Source organism: Solanum stenotomum, chromosome 9 (genome assembly GCF_019186545.1).
Source record: "Solanum stenotomum isolate F172 chromosome 9, ASM1918654v1, whole genome shotgun sequence".
Lineage (NCBI taxonomy): Eukaryota > Viridiplantae > Streptophyta > Magnoliopsida > Solanales > Solanaceae > Solanum > Solanum stenotomum.
In genome coordinates, this window is record NC_064290.1 from 2,046,323 (window position 1) to 2,069,978 (window position 23,656).

Below are 23,656 nucleotides of genomic sequence, written 5' to 3' on the forward strand. Positions count from 1 at the left end.
ACTTTTTGATCAGTTTTGTGAGCTTCAATGACATAAATCTGTCCCAAAATATAACTCTACTTAGAATTATTCTTTCCGTTTACTTTTACTTGACATATTCATTAAAAAAAGACATATTAATCATACTATTTCTATTAATTAATATGCAGTATTAAGTCTAAGAAAATAATTTGAGTAACAAATAACTAATGTGAAGAATAAAATATGTAAAAAAATAATTATCTTTTTCCTTCATATATTAAAAATGACAAATAAAAGTAAAAATTAAAATTTTAAATAACGGACAAATAAAAATAAGGAAAAATTACTTAACTACACATACATCACTACCATGTTTAAAACAATTACATATAATACCACTTTTAATAGTTATACCACATATTTTAAAAGATTTAATTAGATACACAAATCCCTTAAATATGGTATTGAATAATTATCTTAAATTTAATCTCCTTAATTAATGGTCCACATTAACAACTCAAAATTTTTATCACATAAATCACACCTGCCATTTCCCACCCCACGTCCACTAACCTCATTCTTCCTCCATCTTCTCCCTTTTTCTTCCTTCATCCTCTCAATACATATTTGCATGTTCACATCAGCATTATACATATATGTTTGTTTCTATTATTTTATTGTTCTCATGTATCTTGGTTTTGTATCTGAGTTAAAGTTCATAATGTTCTGACATTCAATTTTAAAAAGTTCTATAAATTAGGTTTTATATTTTTTGATTTTGTTGTTTCTCAAATACTTTAATGGCTGGTCATTTTCAAAATCAGATGATTCTTGTTAAAGGTACTACACATTAACAATATTATACTAAATCAAACAACTTCTAGTTGTTATTTTCACTCATGAATTTTTCATTGTAGGGACTGACTCTTCATCCGTTAATATTCAAGCCTAGAATAGATCTAAGTATAGGAACGACTCAATCAAGAGGGAAGAGTTATGCCAAGCTTTACTTAACATAATAAATACACTATTAGATATGCAAAAATGTTGGATACACATCAGATGTACATGTATCTAGTTAAGAGTTGATGTATCTAAGTTAAAATTATATGTATTTGTGAGAAAAATTCAGATGCAAAAAAAAAGGAAGAATTTTGAAATTTTTTACTTTTTTTTTGGATTATGATAAGGCAGATACTCTAACATCATGAGTTGTTCCTAAATTAGATTGTTTCAATTACATTCCATATTTAGATACACATAATTTATGTATACGCTTACAACTTACTATGTATTCGAGATACACGTTTTTGAATATAATGTATGAAATTGATACTTGATACATCAAATTAATATTAGATACATATGAAAGATACATGAAATTAAAATTAGATCATATAAATAGATACATAAAATTAATAATAGACACATATAACAAATACACGAAATTAATACTAGATATTTCTATTATACATATGAATGTACTTGTATGATACTCATGTATCTAAGTGTTTAGTTTGTAGGATACATCATCTATTGATAATAGATACATCAAATTGATAAATTTATTATTTTAAGAGTAATAAAATGAAATTAATCAAATTACATGACCAAGATATACATATTTTTGTTTTTTATTAATAATAATGTTAATGAATTTGTTATTTCAAAGAATAATAAATGAAATTAATTAAAATTAAATACACTCCTTGATTTGCACTATATTAAGAGATTTGATTAATTTAATTTCCAGAATTAATTGCCCATATATTCTAAAAATCATCAATTACTCCTCTAATTAAGGAAATCAGTTACAATCAATTAATTTAAACAAATAAATACGTATCTCGATTTTAAAATTAGGCAGATACATGTATCTCACAAATTCAAACTCATGTATCCTAAGTATAAAATATGGTAGAGGAAGTAATATTTGAAACTATTGGAAATCTTAGTAATTAGGACCTAAACTAGTGGGATTTATGTAGTTTCCCTAAAAATAAACCGAGGGAGTATAATAAATAAACCCACTTCAGAATTTCAGACACAAACTTGAAGTTGAAGTACAAATGTTAGTGAATTGGCTGACCCCCAAAAAACCCTACAGCCGTCATCATCAATTTGCATAGATCCGGTTACCATGGCCGCCATGGCCACAGGTCAACCTCCTCCAGAGGTAGGCCAGCTTCATGAAGGCACGTATGCTGAAAAAATTAAAACCAAAAACAGCCCATATTAAACCCATTCTGTTAAAATCAATAACATATTTGCATGGAGAACCACAAGTGATATGGGAACAAGACGAGGTGGAACAAATGATTGTAAATGAGAATCTTGAATATGCGGTGATTGGAAAGTTTTCGTACGGATGGCCAGAAATACAAGATCTAAGGAAACTCATTCTGAAACAATGTGAGCTGAAGAGAGATTGTAATATAGGGCTTTTGAGTAATAGACATGTTCTAATCAGGGCAACATTATTGGATGATTATGTTCATCTGTTATCTAAGCCTGCCTTCTATATTACTCAAAATAATTGATCTTTTCCAATGAGAACCTTGAAGTGGGATCCGTTGTTTAATCTGAAAAAAGAGACGACCACTGCGATAGCTTGGATTTCTTTTCCTTCTCTTCCACCAAATTTTTTTGGCAAAGAGGCAATATTTTCATTAGCAGCGGCTGTAGGCAAACCATTACAAGTGGATATGGCAACAAGGAATCAAACGAGACCAAGTTGTGCAAGTGTTAAAGTGGAGGTAGACTTGTTAAGAGAGTTCCCAAAAAGAATTAAAATTGGTATGAGGATGAAGACTGATGAGGTGGTGGAAAAGTGGATGAAAATCAAATACGATTATGTTCCCAAATACTGTCAGACTTGTATGATCCAAGGGCATGATGAAGAACAATGCTATGTTGTTCACCCTGATTTGCATCCAAATAGGGAGAAATCAGAATACGATGAAGGCAAGAAGGTGGAAGGCAAGCACATCAGAAATACAAACAAAGATAATGACACAAAGGAAAAGGAAAGTGAACAACATCATGGGAGAAAAAAAGATGAATTCGTGGAACAAAAACATAGAAAATGGGGGGGAGCTGGAAGAAATAAAGAACCTGTGAAAGTGTGGAACAAAGTGGGAATTGCAATCGGGAATAAGTTTAACTTGCTGGATTCAAGGAACCTGGTTCGAGGGGAAGATCAGATAATGGAAAGGGTGAATGAAAAAGAGGCAGAACAGAAGAGTGTACAGGCCAAAGTAAATTCCCCTGGGAGGCAAAATAGTAATAACAAAGAACTGGAGGAAAATACTTCTAACAAAGGTATGGACAATACAGAGCGAAGAAGTACAACACATAACAAACACAAGTTAGGAGTAGATCGTGGCAGCATAATAAAACATGTGGAGATTCAATCTGAAGATTTACATGAGGTGCATAATGAGGATTTATTGTTGAAAAGTGGTGAGGAAGGGAGTAGTTATATGGCAAGAAGAGATAGCGTTACTGTAACACCCCGTAGCCGAAAATAGAGATTTCAGATTTCTGGTGTTACAGGTGGCACTCACGGACACCATCCACGGACCGTAGATGGACTCACGGTCCGTCCTGCAGGTCCGTGGTTCGTGACAGAAAACTTCTCCAGAACTCAGTCAGAAAATTTGGCTAAGTGTTGACCCACGGCCCGACTTACGGTCCGTAAGTCAGGTCACGGACCGTAGTTCGTGTCCGTGGATCGATGCCCCAAAAGCCCAGCTTCAGTCCCGAACTACGGTTGACCAGCACGGACTGTCATTAGATCCACGGTCCGTAGGTCTGACCGTAGATCGAAGGTTAGCAGCCAGTTAGCTGAAAATTCTGATGGGTCAACTTCAGATGGTCATAACTTTTAGCACAAAATTAATTATGTGTGCCATGACCTATGGTTAGATAGATAATTGAATTATCTTTCCAACTCCGCCAAGTTTGCTAAATTCCGACCTCCGATTAAAAAGTTATGCCTATTTTGGTGAAGACCTGTCGGGCAGACTCGATCTACGGACCCAATCGACGGACCGTCGATTGATTGACGGACCGTTAGTCACTCCGACAGCAGCTAATTCAAGGGTCTTTTGGTCTTTTTCTATTTCGTTTAACCCCTTAGATACGTCGTTTAAACCCTAAATCATGAGGTTTTAATCAGTTTAAGCCTAGAAACATAACTAGAACTTATCCAAGTCAATTCATTAATCAAAACTTAGAAAATTAGAAGCAAGAGAGGAGAAAAAGGTCAAGAACCCTAGTTCAAGAACGCAGCAAGGTTCCTTCAGTTCCAGCCCCGAAATCGAAAGATTTCTCCGTGGAATTCGTCACCAGGTATGTGGGATTTCACTAGTGGGTTCCTTTCGCCCATTAGGTCCCTAGAATTCAGTCAGATTCTTGATTCCATGATTATGAACAGACCTAGGGTTTCTAGAATTTGAACAGATCATCATGAATTAGTTATTTAAATGTTCCAAATCAGATTATCATGTTATTGCTCAGTTTATCGCATGAATTTCAGAACCCTAGCTATGTATTTCTTTAGTTCTTGAATTACACATGCTAGGTCAGATATTTCAGTATTCAGTTTTACATGCCTCAGTTTATGAATGCATCATTATCAGATTAATTGTTGCATTCTCAGTTTGCATGTTCAGTTTCGAGCTATCCAGTATTTACAGAAATTCAGTCATAACTAGTTAACCACTTAATTCATTGGGAGTAGCATAATACCGAGTTGGACTAGGGTTTCAGCGTACCCATATAGTCCCAGAACTACGAGCCACGTAGGTGTAAGTCCCCTCTGTGGGCAACATCAGTTTAGTGATCACGCCAGCATGCCTCTATACCTCTGGCAGGGTATATTGGGTCCTCTCGATGGGGCGTATACATCGGACTCCACATTTAGCTCATGTGGTTTTATGTCGGTTATTAGTAGTTCCCACAGTTCAGTCAGACTCTATTGCATTAACCACATTTACAGTTCAGTCAGTATTCAGTCTCAGCATGTTATAAATTTGGTCATTGCATCAGTTAGCTCAGTATTCAGTATTTTCAGTATCTATATCATGTTCAGATTATTTCATTGCTTCATTGCTTTGTTTAGTTATATGTTATTTCAGCTTTACTCTATCCTGCATGCTCAGTACCTTTCAAGTATTGACGCATACGTGCGCTACATCTTCTCGTGATGTAGGTTCAGGTTCTCAGCATTCAGATCACGTTTAGATCGGTTCCCGATCTTTGGTTCAGCAGAATCAGTTGGTGAGTCCTCATTCTTCGGGGACAATAGTCATGAGTTTCTTCTCAGTATTTTAGTCTTTAGTCTCAGTTTTGCTACACTTAGCTGGGGCTTGTCCCAGCATTTCCTAGTCAGGTAGAGGCTATTTCAGACATAGTTAGATTCAGCGTTAGTGTTTTGAGTTTGATATTTCTTTTGTATTAAACTCTCAGATTTGATATATTCAGTTATAGTATATGGGTATTCCCCATCTTTTCAGATTTATTTATGAATTAGCTTCCGCATCAGTTTATTATCTTTAGTATGCTCATGATCATGCCAGCAGGGTTAGCTTGGGATCACTTGTGGTCCTAGGTCCCGTGTCCGCGTCTCGGAGGTAGCTCGAGGCGTGACAGTTGCCACACCAAGGAAATTGTTTGAAACAAGTATAGGAGAGAAAATAGTTAATCAAAGTGACGATGCAATCATTCTAAAAGGACCAGATTTAATAGATGAAGATGAGGAAGTAATGTAGCAGAGAAAAGATACTGAAGAAGACGAGGATATAGAATATAATATACAGCAGATCAGTAAGGCGGGAGATCTATCACCAAGACACACTAACAGTCTGAAAAATGGTGCAAGAAAAGGGAGACCTTTTATTCCATTACAAGTACAAACAAGGAGCAGTAGGGATAGGGGCACCAACAATGATCAATGATTGAAAAAATGATCTTTTGGAATATCAGGTCTGTCAATACTCAAAAGTCTTTTGAGAGATTAATGGACTTGAATAGAAGACATCATTATTCATTTATAGCCTTGATGGAGCCTTTTCAAAATCCATCAGTGCTAGAACAATATAAAATGAAACTAGGTTTTGACAAGGCGGCATCAAATTGTAATGGCAAAATCTGGTACTTTTGGAAAGATGAGTGGATGGGTAGTATATTGTTGGACACTATTCAACAAGTTACTATCCAATTCAAACACAACAATAAGGAGTTTATTATATCGGTTGTGTATGCAATGTGCAATGCTTCAGAGAGACTTGAGTTGTGGGAGGAGTTAGAGAGTATAGTGGAGAGAGTGCAATGTCCTTGGATTATTGAGGGAGATTTTAATGTCATTTTAAATGAGGAGGAAAAGCTGGGAGGTTTAGAATTTTCTCCCAATGAAGCAATTGATTTTGCAGCTTTTATTAGTAGTGGTGCACTTTCTGAAGTGCGATGGTTGGGAAGTAAATTTACTTGATGGAATGGAAGAATTAAGGAGGCGTGCATCTTCAAAAGATTTGGATAGAATATTGGTGAATCAAGTTTTTCTGGATGTTTTCCCTCTTCTGAGGTCCATCATCTAGTCAGACAAGGGTCTGATCATGCACCGCTCCATATGATATATAACTCAGAAGAGGAACCTATTATCAAACCTTTCAGATTTCAAAACTTTTGGAGTAAACATAAACAGTTCAAGAATATAGTAGAGGAGAACTGGAAGGTTGATTTTGCTGGAAATCCATTTATCGAATTCCATGCAAAATTGAAAAAGGTAAAGAAAGAGCTGTCAATTTGGAGTAAAGAGGTGTTTGGTGATATTTTTCAACAAATTGCCACGATTGAGGACATCATTAAGGTGAAAGAGGCGCAGTTGGAGATACAACATTCAGCAACTAATAGAGCCGAACTAAGCAAGGAGGAAGCAAAATTAAAAAAATTCTTGAAATTGGAGGAGGATTTTTGGAGACAGAAAGCGGGAATGAAGTGGTGCATGGATGGAGATAGGAATACAAATTTTTTCCACTCGTTTGTCAAGGGTAGAAGAAAGAAATTACACATTGCTGAGATGATCACAGAGCAAGGGGTGACACTGAGTACTAATGATGAAATTAGGGAGGCAGCAGTTCAATTTTACAAGGATCAATTTTCTGAATTTTCTGAAGAGAGAAGGGTAGAGGAGTATTCAATGCTGGAACATATTCCTAAGTGCATAACCAATGCAGAAAATGAAGTAATGACAATGCTTCCTGATTAAGATGAAGTTAAAAAAGTGGTTTTCGGGCTAAATGGAAGCAACGCATGTGGGCCAGATGGCTTTACTGGTCATTTCTTTCAAAGTTTTTCGGAGATAATTGGAGAAGATATTACCAAGGTGGTGAGAGCATTCTTTTGTGGCCAAGAGCTGCCCAAGTTTGTAACTCATACAAACTTGGTGTTGTTATCCAAAAAGGTATCAGTAAAACATTTAACTGATTTAAGACCCATAAGTCTTAGTTCCTTTATAAATAAAGTTATATCCAGAATGGTTCATGAGAGGATGGTAGTGGTGTTATCTAATCTTATATCACCAACACAATCATGCTTTGTTAAAGGAAGGAACATTACGGAGAATATCTTATTGGTGCAGGAAATAATTAGAGACATTAACATGAGGAACAAAAATATTAATGTGGTTGTCAAGTTGGATATGGCCAAAGCATATGATAGAGTTTCTTGGATTTTTCAAACGAAAGTTTTGAGAAAATTTGGCTTTGCAGAGGCAATCATTAATATGATATGGAAAATCATGTCCAACAATTGGTACTCAGTATTAATAAACGGTAAAACACATGGATTTTTCCAGTCCTCGAGAGGACTGAAGCAGGGTGATCTATTATCACCAACCTTGTTTATTATTGTAGCAACGGTATTAGCCAAAGGGTTAAATAATTTACACAGGGATGATAGCGTGAAGGGTTATGGCCTTCCCAAATGGAGTCCGGAGATAAATCATTAGTCTTATGCAGATGATACTATTCTATTTGGCTTAGGAGACAAAGGTTCAATTATTAAAATGATGAAGGTGTTAAGAGACTATGAATTGGTTTCGGGTCAAAAAATCAATAAGGAGAAAAGTTTTTTTTACCTTCATGATAAGACTCCTTTGCTTGTAGCCATTAGAATGCATAGATTAACACGAATAAGGCAAGGAAATTTTTCTTTTACTTATTTGGGCTGCCCAGTTTTTTATGGAAGAAGAAAGATCAATTATTATACAGACATGGTTAAAAAGATTGCTATGAGGGTCCTTAGATGGCATAACAAATTTTTGACTTTTTTGGGGAAAGTGGGTGCTTATTAACAATGTACTACAATCCATGCATGTGTATATGTTATCCGCATTAAACCCACCCAAAAAGGTGTTGGAGCAAATACATCAAATTTTTGCTAAATTCTTTTGGGGAAATTTGGATGGAATTAAAGGAAAGCATTGGGTGACATGAAAAGAGTTATGTTTTGCAAAAGCTGAAGGGGGTTTGGTCTTTAGATCATTACATGACATCAATGATGTTTTATTTGCTAAACTATGGTGGAACTTTCAAGTGTCCACATCATTATGGGCAAAGTACATGTGTAATAAGTACTGCAAAAAGCTTCATCTTGTAATGTCCACAGGTATAGAGATTTGATCAACATTAGGGAGGAAGTAGAGCATGAAATTTGGTGGCAGATCAAAGGAGGAAATTCCAGCTTTTAGTTTGATAATTGGACAAGACAAGGAGCTTTATACTACACAGAAGGGGAAAGAGCACAGGAGGAGGAACTAAAGGTGAAATATTTTATCACCAATGGAACATGGAATGAGAACAAACTGAGGAATTTTTTATCTGAGGAAATGGTGCAGCATGTACTTATAAACATCAGACCTAATGTTTCAGAGGTATGTATTGATAAGGCTTAGTGGAGAGGCAACACCAATGGAACATTCACTGTTAAATCAGCATTCCATATGGTGAGATGCAAAAAGGCAAAAGAAGAATGGAGGAAATTCATGTGGGTTAAAGGTTTGCCAATTAAGATTAGTTTCTTTCTTTGGAGAGTGTGGAGAAGGATAATTGCTACAGATGATAATCTTAAAAGGAGAAGGATACAAGTAGTTTCCAAATGCTATTGCTGCGAAACTGGGGAAATGGAGACTATGTCTCATCTTTACTAACAGCTCACATAACCCAAAAGCTATGGAAGCAGTTTGCTTCATGTACATGTATCATTATAAGTGAGTTAACCTTGCAACAATTGATTTTCAAATGGTGGGAGCACAGTGCATCGAGCAAGTTAAAGCACATTTTGAAAGCGATTCCAGCAATCATTATGTGGGAACTATAGAAGCGCCGAAATGCTCGTAGATATGGAAAGGAAGTAACTTACAACAGGATGTATAATCAATGTCAATTAATTATATATCAGTTAGTAAGGTTAAGATTTCCATGGATTAAAAGAATGTCATTTCAGTGGCCAGAAATGGTAGAGGTGTTACAGAATTACAAACCTACTTTACACTACCATTTGGTGAGTTGGAAGCCACCAAGTGAAGGTTGGGTTACCTGCAATACTGATGGAGCCAGCAAAGGGAATCCGGGAAAAAGTTCTTATGGGTATTGTATAAGGGATATAAATGGAGACCTTATATATGCGGAAGCACACAATATAGTTGAGGCCACCAACATAGAAGCTGAGGTAATGGCAGTGTGGAAAGCTTTACATTATTGTATGGAAAATAGATACAGTCAAGTTCGATTGGAAACAGATTCTCTAGCTCTAAAAAATATGATAAGAGGATGTTGGAGAATACTGTGGGAGGTGATTGAGAAAGTGGAAGATATCCAGCAAGTCATTCAGAAAATAAATGTACAGGTTTGGCATGTTTTTAGAGAGGCGAATCAATTAGCAGATTTTATAGCTAATACAACGATCAATTCAGAGCAGAAATTAACATTTCAACAGTTCAATCAGCTTCCAAGCAAAGGTAAAAAGATTCTTAACATTGATAAACAACATGTCCCTTCAGTTAGGATAAAAACAAGGAGAATTTACAGCAACAACAATGGTCAGCATGCTTAGATACAACATAGAAGTCACAGGGTTCCTCAGCTATGCTATGTACAATTTAGATTTTTTCTATTTTTGGAGCAAAAGAGTTGTACATGAACATTTCCTAAGCTATGTCAAGCAGCAAAAAATGATACATGGACTAGCAAAAGGAGAGAGTCTAGGAGCCGTATCTGAATTCAAAACGAGCAGTCAGCGGATAGATCAAGGTGAGGAAGCACGGGAGCTCCTGGGTTCACTCGTATTCGGCTTCAACTGGAAAACAACAGGGGTCAGATGCTTGCAGAAGAAAAGGAAGAAAAAGACGAAGAGGTACAAGATGACTTACAAAGGTCTACAAAGCTAAATGCAAGGCTCACACCGACACACCCTCTTTGGAGCTTGACAAGAACTCTTACCGGGTAGTACACCTACAAAAAGAAAGAGTGAGATTATCAAAAGAATAATAGGAAAAAGTACTGGAAAAATGGAACCCAAACCTTTGACAGCTGAATTTTTCAGCATTCTTCAACATTGAAGAGCATCAAGAGAACATGGCTGCAGATAGAGATGCAGAAATGGAGAACTGGAAAAAGTGGAAAGAGAAGAAGGATCAAATTAGGAAACTCTAATTGAGCGGGTCCGAGTTTTAGGCAAACAATGTACTATTTTTCTTTGTTTTGTTTGAACCTTTAGCCCATTAAGGCATTAATAAAAGGACTTCAAGTCCAAAATTAATTTATTTTTAAAAAAGTACAAATGTCTTTAAAATTTAGGCACAAATGCATGAACGGACTTCAAGTACAAATGATTGCATTTCATGGCCGTGTTTGTTAAAACTTGCTTTTAATGTTACTAAACATATTACTTTCTCTGTTCCTAATACTTGTTCATTTTTCCTTTTATAGTTGTTCCTAATTACTTGTCCATTTTGACAAATCAAGAAAAAATAATTTTTTTTTACCTATTATACTCTCAATTAAATGATTGATTACTTTGAAAAATGTAGAACTTTTCATCCACTTCATAATTAATAGGGTAAAATGGTAAACTCGTTATGTCATTAATTGTTTTCTTAATATGTGTCAATTCAAAAGTGGACAACTAATTAGGGACAGAGAGAGAGTAAATTACATGAACTGCGATTATAGTTTAAATTGAAATCGGTTATTCTCGTAAAAAGGGACATAAAACTAAAATCAAATTTATAAAAATATACAAAATCAAATCTTGCTAAAATTTGCAACTTCAGACGCAAATTATGCAATTATGGTTATGTTTGTAACAAGTTACTTTTAAAGTTACTATACTTATAAAGATGGGAAAATTGTATATAATAGCAAACTATTAATTCAAATTAAATGCTATAAATATAGTTTGATTTAATTGTACCCCATAGCAAACTATTACTATTTAACCTCTCTCCTGGTGAATCTCGCTCGCCACTCTCGTTCTCTCCCTCGCCTCTCTCGTTTTTTATACAAACGCAAGTGTATAAAGTGCGTTTGTGTTTGTATAAAGCGAGAGAAAATTGTATATATACATATATTTTTGTTCCCCTCTCTCCCCTCTTCCAGATCTCGCTCGCCACTCTCCCAGATCTCGCTCTCTCACTCATCTCTCTCACTTTATACAAAAACCGCAAATTGTATAAAATGCGTTTGTATTTGTATAAAGCGAGAAAAAATTGTATATATACATATATTTTCGCTCCTCTCTCTCCCCTCTCCTAGATCTCGCTCGCCAGTCTCCCGGATCTCGCTCTCTCACTTCCCTCTCTCACTTTATACAAAAACTCAAATGTATAAAATGCGTGAAAATTGTATATATACATATATTTTCGTTCTCCTCTCTCCCCTCTCCCAGATCTCACTCGCCACTCTCCCAGATCTCGCTCGCTCACTCGTCTCTCTCACTTTATACAATTGATCTTTTTGTATATGTATATCAAAGCAGATTATACAACTGCTTTCTTTTGTTTATGTATAGCGAAATATACATATATATGTTTGCTATGGAGCGCAATTATGCAAAGTTTGCTATAACATACAAATATGAATTTTGTGTTTGCTATATGTGAAAGTTGCTCTATAAAGATTATATGCATTGCGGCTATAACTTAAATTGGTTGGGCTAGTGGGATAGAAATGGGCCACAGCCCACAACTGTTGGTGTAATACTCGTGGATAGAGCTCAGCTTAATGGACTCTGTGACAACGCTTTCAATTCAATATGGGATTTTGTATCCTGCTTAGGCTGGATAATTTTTACTTCTTTTTTTTTTTCGGGGAAAACTATCTTATTATATATATATTCATAACATATATGTTAAGTTTATCTATATTTTTAAAGCATTACGTATGTTACCACTAATTAAGAATTTTCTTTCATATATTGAGTAAGATACACTTATATACATGTATTTTTCCTACCAAATACACTAAAACAGGGAGAGAGGCGAGCGAGATAGGGAGGAAGATAATCATGTAACCCAGATACATGTGAATCACACTAGATATACACTAGATACATATATTTGTATGTATTTGGTGTGCTTCGCATGTATCTGGGATACCAAGTACATGTGAGAGTGGCAGGCAGATGGGAGGGAGGTGAGCGAGATTCGTATATGTATCCACTTGAATACAATGTATCTCGAACAAATTTTACCTAATTTTGACCCCATGTATCATGAGATACATGTATCTGAACGCACCAAAATTTGTGTAAGATTCATAATATTGCAAACTAAAATATATCTAAATAATTAGCTCCTAAACTAGTGAGATTTATGTAAGTTTCCTTCATCTTTTTTCGGAGAATTTATATTACAATCGCTATATTATTTTATTGATTTGCAACTATATTTCTTATATCAGATCATTATTTAAGTTTTTAGTTTTCTTCTTCGTTTTTATTATCTTTTGATTTTGACTTTAATTGTGTCAAGACTTAGCTATATCATTAGCAGAACTAGCTTCGCGGGATAACTTGTCTTATCACTAAGGTATAAATAGTGAAATAAATAATCTCAAAACAGTCTAATACCTTCAACCAATCGTAAGATAAAATAGTCCTGTATTTTATCACTGTAACCATTATACCTTATACCTTATCGCTCACACCAAATGACTCCTAAGGGTTGATTACACTACACATCTTTGTACTATGACATGATTTTCTAAAGACAAATACCTTTTTATACAATAGAAAACACACATAAATAAAACTTAATCTGAAAGATAATTTTAAAGTGTAATAATAACTAAAAACTAAAATACAAAAGTTACATTTATTTTTACATTAAAAAACCGTTACACTTCTCAGTTCTCACCGGATGTTCTCACCATGAAAATATCTCATTGAAAGTGAAAGCCAACAAACCACAATTACATTCTAAAAAAGAAAAATAAAACCATAACTTTTTTGACTTGCTACATGTCACAATTTCCTCGTTCAAACAACTTTCCATTCATCCTACCAGACACAAAATGGAGATATCATTTCCGGTCAAATTTAAGTTATATATGCTGATAACATATTCAGTGTAATTAATTTTATCGCACCAAGTCTGACCTACTACTAGCACTAATTAAAAACAAATTAAATAACTAGACAATAGATGATGAATTACCCAAAAGAAATTGTTTAATAACCATAAGCAATAGAGTTATCGTTATTATATCATCAGTGCATAAAATTTAAACGTTCGACTTAGAAGAATGTTGACTTAAACTTTTTTTTTTTGATAAATTTGAGTGTCAAAAACGCGGAGAGAGAGGTTTCAATTGACCAAATATGATTTTGTAGATTCAATTCTAATTAAACACGTTTTTGTGAATGTTCCAAAAAAGAAGATTCTAATACTTATTCGTGTTCATTTTTGTAAGGTTTACCTAAACCCTGGGAGTTTTTGTATTATTACTTTGTCTTTTTAATTAGTTCCGCAGTTTTATATTACTTGATTTCTATTGACTGGACATATTATTTACATGTTATTTTCTCCGTTTCATTTTAGTTGCTATGTTGAGATTTTTGAGAGTTAATTTAACTAATTTTTAATAAATTAATAAAATTGTAGATATTCAAAAATTACACCGAGTTCCAACAATACTATAATTGCAACTTCTTTTTAGGTATGAAACTAAAAAAAAAGGTATAGTTTAGGTGTCTTTTTGACATTTATCTCATATAAATATGATGAAAAATACATTGTAAAATGTTAGACAAAATTTATGTCGTTTGACACTCAAAAAAAAAATTATGACAACTAAAAAAGAATGGAAAGAGTAATTATTTAATATTTAGGTATAAAAGAAAATATAAGAAAAAGTTTCTTGATTCATAAATTGAATGAGTAAATTAAAATAATTATTTTTAGAATATAGACAAAGTAATATGAAATGAAAAAAGTATCACTTGCTTGAAGAGAAGCTTAACGATTAACGATAACAGGGAAGAAAATACAAGTAATAAATTGATAAGATAATTACACAGGATTTGCCAATTGTTATTGGATGACTTTTTTCCTTTTTTCTTAAACAATGACAATGAAGTCAATTCAATTACTTTTCGTTTCGTTTATTTCTCCAAGATTTCACTAAGGGCGCGAAAAAATAAAAATCTAGTATTTGAGATTTGAAAATTTTATCATATATAATATAATTTTTTATTGAGTGAGTTCAAGTGAATATTCTGGCTGTGTTTTGGTTTAACGCGGGGAGTTAGCGTACCGAAAGTGGTGAATTTTCTGAGTTTTTCATAATTAATCTTTTTTTCTATAATTTTCATTACAAATCATTTATAAAATTCAAAAACAATTTTAATTTGTATTTATATCATAATACAACTCCAATTTTCAAACATCATTTTTAACTTTAAAAAAATAAGGGAAAATTGTATATAATAGCAAACTATTAATTCAAATTAAATGCTATAAATATAGTTTGATTTAATTGTACCTCATAGCAAACTGTTGCTATTTCACCTCTCTCCTGGTGAATCTCGCTCGCCATTCTCGTTCTCTCCCTCGTCTCTCTCGTTTTTTTATACAAATGCAAGTGTATAAAGTGCGTTTGTGTTTGTATAAAGCGAGAGAAAATTGTATATATACATATATTTTCGTTCTCCTCTCTCCCCTCTCCCAGATCTCGCTCGCCACTCTCCCTGATCTCGCTCGCCACTCTCCCAGATCTCGCTTGCCACTCTCCCAGATCTCGCTCGCTCACTCGTCTCTCTTACTTTATACAATTGATCTTTTTGTATATGTATACCAAAGCAGATTATACAACTGCTTTCTTTTGTATGTGTATAGCGAAATATACATATTTATGTTTGCTATGGAGCGCAATTATGCAAACTTTGCTATAACATACAAATATGAATTTTGTGTTTGCTATATGTGAAAGTTGCTCAAAAAATAATTCAAATTTAATGAGTTTTATATCAAAACACTCTCTTAAACTTCAAAAACTAACTCATGATAAGTGTCTAAAATTACATAAATAGACTACCCATATACCGACGATTATTTGAAACTTTATTAGGTTTTAAATCCAATATATTCAACTATAAAAATTAATTCATGAAATAATGATTATTCAAGATATATATAAAGACGATAAACGCATTCCCTCAATCACTATCGGACTCTAATAAGTAATACTCTCTATTTTTTCTTCTCATCATAACCATTACAAATACGCAAACAATAAAACGAAGGCTAAAAGGTAAAGTATTGTAGTGAAACTAATGATAAAATCGAATAGCAAATTCAGTTGCGGTTAAATTAAACATGCAACATTTTAGATATTAATCGACAAGATAATGCAAATGATCATCACGACAACTAATAAGTTAATTTGATGAGTTTGTTGATATTATCTTATTTTATTAGTGGCAACCACACGCTAAATTAGTGATGCTGCGTGGCATTAAGTTGATGATATATGTGATTTGATGAAGTTTAGTTAGGTTAGATATGAGTATTAAAAAATATATAAGATAAATAAATAAATCCAAATAATCATGCAAATATTTTTTCAAGTTCAACTACAAAAATATCAAGGTATAGTCATATTATTAAATCAAAATAAACTAGATGCTGAGTCACATGCATGTTTATGTTGATGAGCTTGTAAAGCAACACATAATTATATACGGTTTTAAGTGGTCTTTCGTTCGAGCTCTAAAAATGTAGGAATTTCAAGTAGAGATTGAGCTAGTTCTTTCTTTTTTATTGAATTTTATGTGACGCAAATCTGAATTAGTCGGATCAGCAAAAGTACAATAGAATTAAGTGGGAGATTAGGGGAGTTAAAAAATGTTGTTGAGGATAATATATCGTTTGTCCTTAAATTACCTACCAGACTAAAAAGTTCTTAATATTTTATTTATTTAGTTATTTATTGACATGCATGAACCTAAGATTTAATTAATTGAACAAAAGTTCCAATAGTAGAACGCATTTATTCCAATTTTTGCAAGATTAACACATAAAGTAGGAAAATGCAGATCCATTGGTGAATGGTGATTTGTATTTTTATTAGTGAAGGTAGCTATCGATTTGAATATTGGTCAAATCAAGAGTTTATTTGCTTGATATCCAAGCTTATTTCCTTTTCTTTTCCTTTTTTTTATTGGTTTTCGCCGAATATCAGCATTTATATTGAAACTCGATTAAATTTGAATTTGCAATACGGGTTGTCTATAATGACTTTGTACTCAATAAGACTAAAAATCCGAGAACTCTGATAAATAATATAAGAGTACTTAATTACCACTCCATCAACATCTTTGTTGGTATACAAATTAAGTACTTACTAATTTCCTGAAAGCACGATGCTTACTTTTTTTTCTTTTCTAATATAACAATTTGGTATTCAAAATTTACTTGTTCAACTAATTTAGATATCGTCACATACAAAGCTCATTAAAGAGGGAATCACTTTCTACCACGTATTTCTCATAATTTTAGATTTGACTCAAAATTTTTAATTAAGGGCAGAGAAATCTCATTCAATCTTATACCGCACCCTTGAAGTAATGTTTACCTAACATTTTCAAACAAACTTTTAATAGTCAAAATATTCCTATTAGGATGGATATGCGCAAGATTAAGCTACGTACATACACAATCTTTTGTCTAATTAATTATATGAAAGATCTATCATTAGCTTCTATCTGAAATCTTCTAGATACATGGGATCTATGTAATTGTTGACTATATTGACTTACTTTTAGCAATTAATTATGCCTTGAAAATCCACTAAATGATCTTTAGTGTGTGTACGTATGAATATATATCGAAGGAAAAATTACACGGCACAACAAATATAGCTCCTATATATATTTATTTAAATAGTAGTATTTTAAAAATTGCGATGCATATAGTGAGAATCTAAATTTATTAGCAAATACACCTTATAATATGCTTGCCTTCTTGCTTGAAGGTTAAAATACAAATGTATCTCGTAAAATAGAGTTATATACATGTAGTTTGTTGTGAAGGTTGAAATGATTTCTAAAAATGATGTAAGTATATTTCATAAAATATAAGTGTCATACAGTAAAAATACAGTGACATGCATAAATAATGTATTTCACTTATGCGCAAATACAATATATTCCTCTACAATTTGAAATAAATTATTATTATGTTTTGTAAATACATAAATTATGACTATGTTTTGTAATTAATGCCGTAACTATTGTGTCTAAGAAAATACTTCTTAATGGAAAAGTTATTAAATATTTATGAATATTTTATTATGAATCCAATTATAATTATAGTATTTACTTGAGATCATTATATAAACTTTAAATTCTGAATCTGGATATGATAATTAAGTTGTAGCTCGGAAAATCTTATCTATTGATATCACTTGAACCGAAGGGACAACATAAGTGTACTTCTGAGTTATCTACTTATCTTGAAGTAGAAAAAAACAAAGGGAAACAATTCATATTGTATGATTTGATCCCTAGTTATCTAGATAAATAACGAGATCAAACTTCAACCAAGAGCAACATAAATATTTTTGTATTATTGATGCAAACAATTAATACTATATTAATTTTTTAAAATATACATAAAATTTTTAGTTTTATAATAAAAACCCAAATTCACGTGCTTCATATTTTACCTATAAATTCGATCGTTTTGAAGTGACACACTATTATAGTCATATCTTACTCTCTTATAGACTTATACATGAATTATTGTTGGCACTAGGCAGTAAGTCAGATTGATGTAGTACCAACTTTTTTAAGGAACAACATGTACTATGGTACATTGAACATGATAAAAATAGTTCTGTAATAGCTGGAGGTCAACAAATAAAATATCATAGTCCACAAAGTCTATCTAATGTGGTGAATGGGGAAATTAAATGGACAATCATAGTAGTTCTATATAACAATCATCCTCATAAATATAATAACATTTTATTGTAGTAGTCATGTTTATTTTTCTATGGAATCGATTTTTCATGTTATATTACGTTATGTATATTTTTTATAACAATAATTCATTATGACAATTAAAAATACGAAATAATCGACTCTATAATAGAAAGATTTAACTGCACAATACTGAATCAAAAGTAAAAGAAGAAGAAGTGTAACTGAACTCTCTTTTACTTGGGTCCCTTGTGCTTCTTAAACTGGCTTTCATTTCCAAATAATCTTATCTTTCGTACCTTGATAAATTCCATCATATAATTGTTGTGCATCAATACAAATACCTTCAAATGAATTTCACATGCATCATGTAGTTTATCTTCACACTTGTCCCTATACCCTAGCTAGCATGTAGCAAGTTGCAATATCAATGTCCTACCTATGCATTACGATATGATAGAAGATTTTTTTCTTTTTTTGTATGTGAGGTCTAAAAACAACTAATGATCTCAGAAATTTCGTTAAAAATGTTTAAGTATGTTCAAGATATAATATGATTTGACGACAACCTTTAGAGCTATAGCTAATATAAGATGTAGGATTTTTACTAAGGGATTCAAAGTGTTTGAGATTAAAACTTGGAACGCCAAGATTATTTTTTACGTGACATGATAACATGTCACATCAGAAATAATATATAATAAATATTTTTATTGTCAAAGATAAACTTCTCTTTAAAAGCATTGCTATAATAATGAGCACAACAATATGGAGTCTTTTCTGAAAAAGGAAAAAAAAAAAAATCTTATCTTTCGTATCCCAATTCCATCATATAATTGTTGTGCAAGTTATCTCAATCCCATGGTACACACTTGTCCCTAAAACCTAGCAAGTTGATATATCAAGAACCTATAAATTGTGTGCATTACATATATGATATAAGGTTCTTTTATTCTCCCACTACTTAAAGTAACATTTGACTTCTATGGATAAATAATATGATTTTTCGATAAAGAATATTAAACTAATCACTCTTCAGATGCGGTAATTTTGCCTCCGAAGATATAGCTCACTTTTAATGTTTCAAATTTGAACGACAAACTCTTGAATAGGGGCTGAGCTAATGAATTAGTTATGGATTAGTTACAGATTTTGCTCAATTCAATAACTTTAGTTAAAACTCTGAATTTGTAATAAGAAATTTATTAAATGTATAAATTATTAATTTAAAATCCAATAACTTAAAAGAATTAGAATTATAACTCATAAACTTTAAATTCTGGCTCCGTATTTGGTATTGAAAAGGTTATAAGTGCTCAACCCTTTGTATGTTACTCCCTTAGATTCCTTTTAAGTGTCTTTCTAACCTTTTAAAAATAAACTAAAATAAGTGACATTTAAAAAAAAAATCAAGAATACACTATTAAATTCTTCATTTTCCAACTTACCTTGTTGTGTGAACAACTTTCTAAAAGGTCTTTCAACTACTCTTTACATATTCAAGGAGTAGGAGATTATATATTTTCTCAAGACAAAGAGAAATGGTATAATGTAGTACTCAAATGACCCCTTTAATTAATATGATTAACTAAACTTTTTAATGGTGTGTCACACCCTAAAAAGGCACTTGAATACTCCCAACATCATAGCACAAATAATAATAAACATTTTTATTTGTATACAAGATAGAATCTTTTTAGTGTTTAGTCCCATCAATATTGAAGAGGGGAAGCAATTGCATGTTCAAATTTGTTGCAATTTGTGGCTGAGAGCATAAAACATAAAGTATTTTTCTTGTGGACAAGTGTAATTTAGAGGTGCAACCAAGTGTTCCCAATATGACTAGAAAAGCATAAATTGGATATTCTCTTCTTGCAATTTTATTTTTTTTTGATAATGTTAACTTAATCCAAATTAATTAACACTTTAATTCACTCCACCAAAAAGTTCCATTAATAATTTAGCATATACATAGAAGTGGAAAAGGGTTGAAAAGTTTATTATTATTTTAATTTAGGCCCAACATATCATGATATCTCATTCCTTTTCCTACTTTTTAATGCATCATTCATTATGCAAACAAAAAAAAATGTTTATATGCCGTCGTTATAATGTTCATTTACATTTGTTTTTAATAAAATAAAGTATATATACTTTCATCACTTTTGCAATTATTTTATAATTTCCCCATTTGCTTCTCCTATTTTTCTTTTAGGAAGTCTCAAAATAGTAAATCTATAAAGTGTTGAAATATTTGCTTTTAATATTTAATATTAAACTTTAAATTGTGTAGGCCAAGGACTTTAAGTTCATTGAATTGTTGAGCATGAGCAAACATATTACACTCCAATTCAATTATATCGCTTACTTTCACTTTTTAGTTGGTTCAAAAGGAAAAGATCCTTAATTTATCCTTCATGACGCCCCTGTGTGTTTAAAACTATAATTTTATTTTATTTTTTTAAAAAAATAACATGTTCCAATTCAAGGAAAAGATACAATGAGATTTAAAAATCCTCTTTATATTCCTAAATTTCATGTCTACCCTATCCAATTATAGAGTGGTGGTGGGGGTGTGAATCCTTAGATATTTTAGAATTAAAAAATTTATGACAATAAATTGATTTTATAAAATAATGTCAATTAATATTTATTCCTATGTTTGTTTGAATTAGAAAAAATGTTGGGAAAGACTCATTCAAAGTCAGCTAGTACATTGGGTAAAACCCAACATGTGTGGGTCAAATACCTACTAATAAATTATGGGGCCCAAGACACTTAACCGACAAACAGAAGACCTGTCTATAAAAGCCCACTTAGGCCCACCAAAAGATGGTAAGTTTCATTTTCATGCTATTTATAACTCTAAACTTTGTAAATTCATCGTCAATTTAATTAAAGAGCCATCATTTTGTCACCATGCATTTATTTGTTTGTATTTTTATTTTTATTTTTTTGAATGAGTTATATTCCATTATAGTCCAACCCTCTTGGCATTTGGCAAATGGCAATACCAACAACTTGCACAAAATTGTTTTGAAATTTGCAACCTTCAACTTACTTTCCACTCCAAAAAAATCAATTCTATATAAGAATTTTGTCTATTATAAGTCAACTTCAAAATGAATCTGTCAGGTAAAAAGAATGGTGTGACATGTGGCGCGTTAATGCGATTCGATATATTTAGTGCCTCCTCAAATAGTTTAAAAATAAATGTGCGATACGACAGAAAACCTTATTTACAAATAAAAAATTAGCTCAAGCCGCGAAACAATACCCTTTAAATGAGTTGGGGAAGGGGTGGTGGTTTTGTATAGTAACAACTAAGGTTGTGAATTGGTCGTCTATATATGTCTTAATAGTGTTTGGCTCCCTATCTAATTTTTGGGCAAATTCTACCAACATACCATCAATTTTTTTATTTTTTTTTGAAGATTCTTGTTGAACCTTTCCACCTAAGTTATATCGATTTGCAAGTGATTATACAAGAGAAAATCAAAATCTTAATGAGATCATTAGTCGCTACAAGACTCACGTGGTAGCTAAAGAGTAAAGACTATAACCAACAATAGGATATAAACTATGTTGAAATATTTAGCATCAAGAATGATTAGGTGTGTTTTGTTTGATAAGGAAAAAAAACTTACCATTGACTCTCAAAAGCTTGAGGAACAATTCAAAAAATTAGGTTAACACTAGATAACATGCAAATTCACCAATCAAAACATAACGTGAGACTGACTACAACATATCTATCGAGAGGTTATTAAATTTTAGAATTTAAGTGAGTGGACTAAGGTACGTATGAAATAGGAATAAGTAGGAAATCCAAATGTCAAGTTGTGATAATATGGGGGTGTCCACGTAAGACACTCTCTATTCTAGACATGTCATGACGTGGCCAACTTGATATGTTCCTTTCTTTTTGGGAATTGCCGTCTGTTAGTTTTCTTTTTCTTTATATAATATTCTACCATAACAATCATTTTGCTTCCAATTATTTTCATTTCATTTCACACTTTATTTTAGTCTTTTCACCAAAATAATAATTAATAATAATAAAGAAGAAAAAAAGAAAAAAAAAAGTGTCTAATTTATTACTCGTGGCTTGCATGTAGTGGACCAGCAATGTGTTTCTCTACAATAAGATTATTCATTTAACCTAATTAGTAATTATTGTTTTTAGTCGTTAAAAATTAAAACTACGTGCTTTTAAGAAACTTCTTTCGACCATTGTACACGATTTGCCTTTCCACTATTAGACTCTTATGACCAAATCCTAATTCTAGAAAAATTAGGAGTTGACATAAGATATTTTATGCGTTTTATATTTTACTAGTGATGGATCAAAAGATTCAACACTGAAACAAAGATTTTTTCCATCACAAATTAATTGAAAGTTTGTGTTATGAAACATGTCACTTATTTCGTAGTGAATCAACTCAGTGAGAAAATGTATGATGAAAAATAAATTCTCACTGAAATACGTACTGCGAAGTTTACTGATTTATTCGTGTGAAAATGCTACTATTATTTCTTTTCTCTCATATTCAATCAAAATTTTGTGGAAATAGCTACTGACCATTTTTCAGTGAAAAAATTCAATGGGAAAATAGTGACTTTTTTTTTGTTTGAGACCATTGAGTTTCATCTAGATAAGATAAATACAAGATTTAAATCTAACAAAAAGAATTTGTTAAATATTTGACGAAAATCAAAACTATTAATTTTTGACTAGTTTAAAGGATTAAATTTGTTCAAAGCAAACTTTACAAATTATTTTAAACTTACCTCCAAACATAAGGGACCATTTTTTGTCATTTTAAACTAGTGGAAGAGTGACACCAGATAGGGATATAACGTCGTTGCTAGTATGGGGGAAGGGGTTATGTATTCCGACTTAATCAATAGCCCATTTCATGCATTTCTTTCCCTTTTTTAATTGATCATAACATATTTTTCATCATTTCTTGAACTTTACTATACCCATTTAAAATATTTGTGACAATTTTATATTGGTTTGTCATGATAAATGAACGTTAAGTCTAACTCAATCACAAAAAATAGTAAGTATTGTTAAGACCATATAGAAAGAGTCCAAATGACTTAGCTCTCAGCCCCACATTCGTCTAGAACTGCCAATTGGAGGTTGAACAATATAACATGAGGATCTAATGTTACAGTAACGGACAAAGTACGAAAATATCTATTT

General features: G+C 32.1%; 1 protein-coding gene across 1 annotated transcript; it reads left to right on the forward strand.

The window, feature by feature from the left end:
- The first annotated feature begins 2,510 nt into the window (after window positions 1–2,510).
- Window positions 2,511–7,231, forward strand: LOC125876094 (uncharacterized). Its single transcript, XM_049557209.1, has 3 exons — window positions 2,511–3,282; window positions 6,021–6,424; window positions 6,668–7,231. Exons 1-3 carry the CDS (start codon window positions 2,511–2,513, stop codon window positions 7,229–7,231), a joined length of 1,740 nt encoding a protein of 579 aa, XP_049413166.1.
- Window positions 7,232–23,656: the final 16,425 nt, after the last annotated feature.

Bases quoted from the DNA above. Each gene is read 5' to 3' on its own strand.
- LOC125876094 (XM_049557209.1), top strand. From the start codon at position 2,511: ATGAGAACCTTGAAGTGGGATCCGTTGTTTAATCTGAAAAAAGAGACG. The intron at 3,283-6,020 runs GTATGGACAATA...ATTCATTTATAG, and splicing joins GGAAAATACTTCTAACAAAG to CCTTGATGGAGCCTTTTCAA. The intron at 6,425-6,667 runs GTGCGATGGTTG...AAACATAAACAG, and splicing joins GTAGTGGTGCACTTTCTGAA to TTCAAGAATATAGTAGAGGA.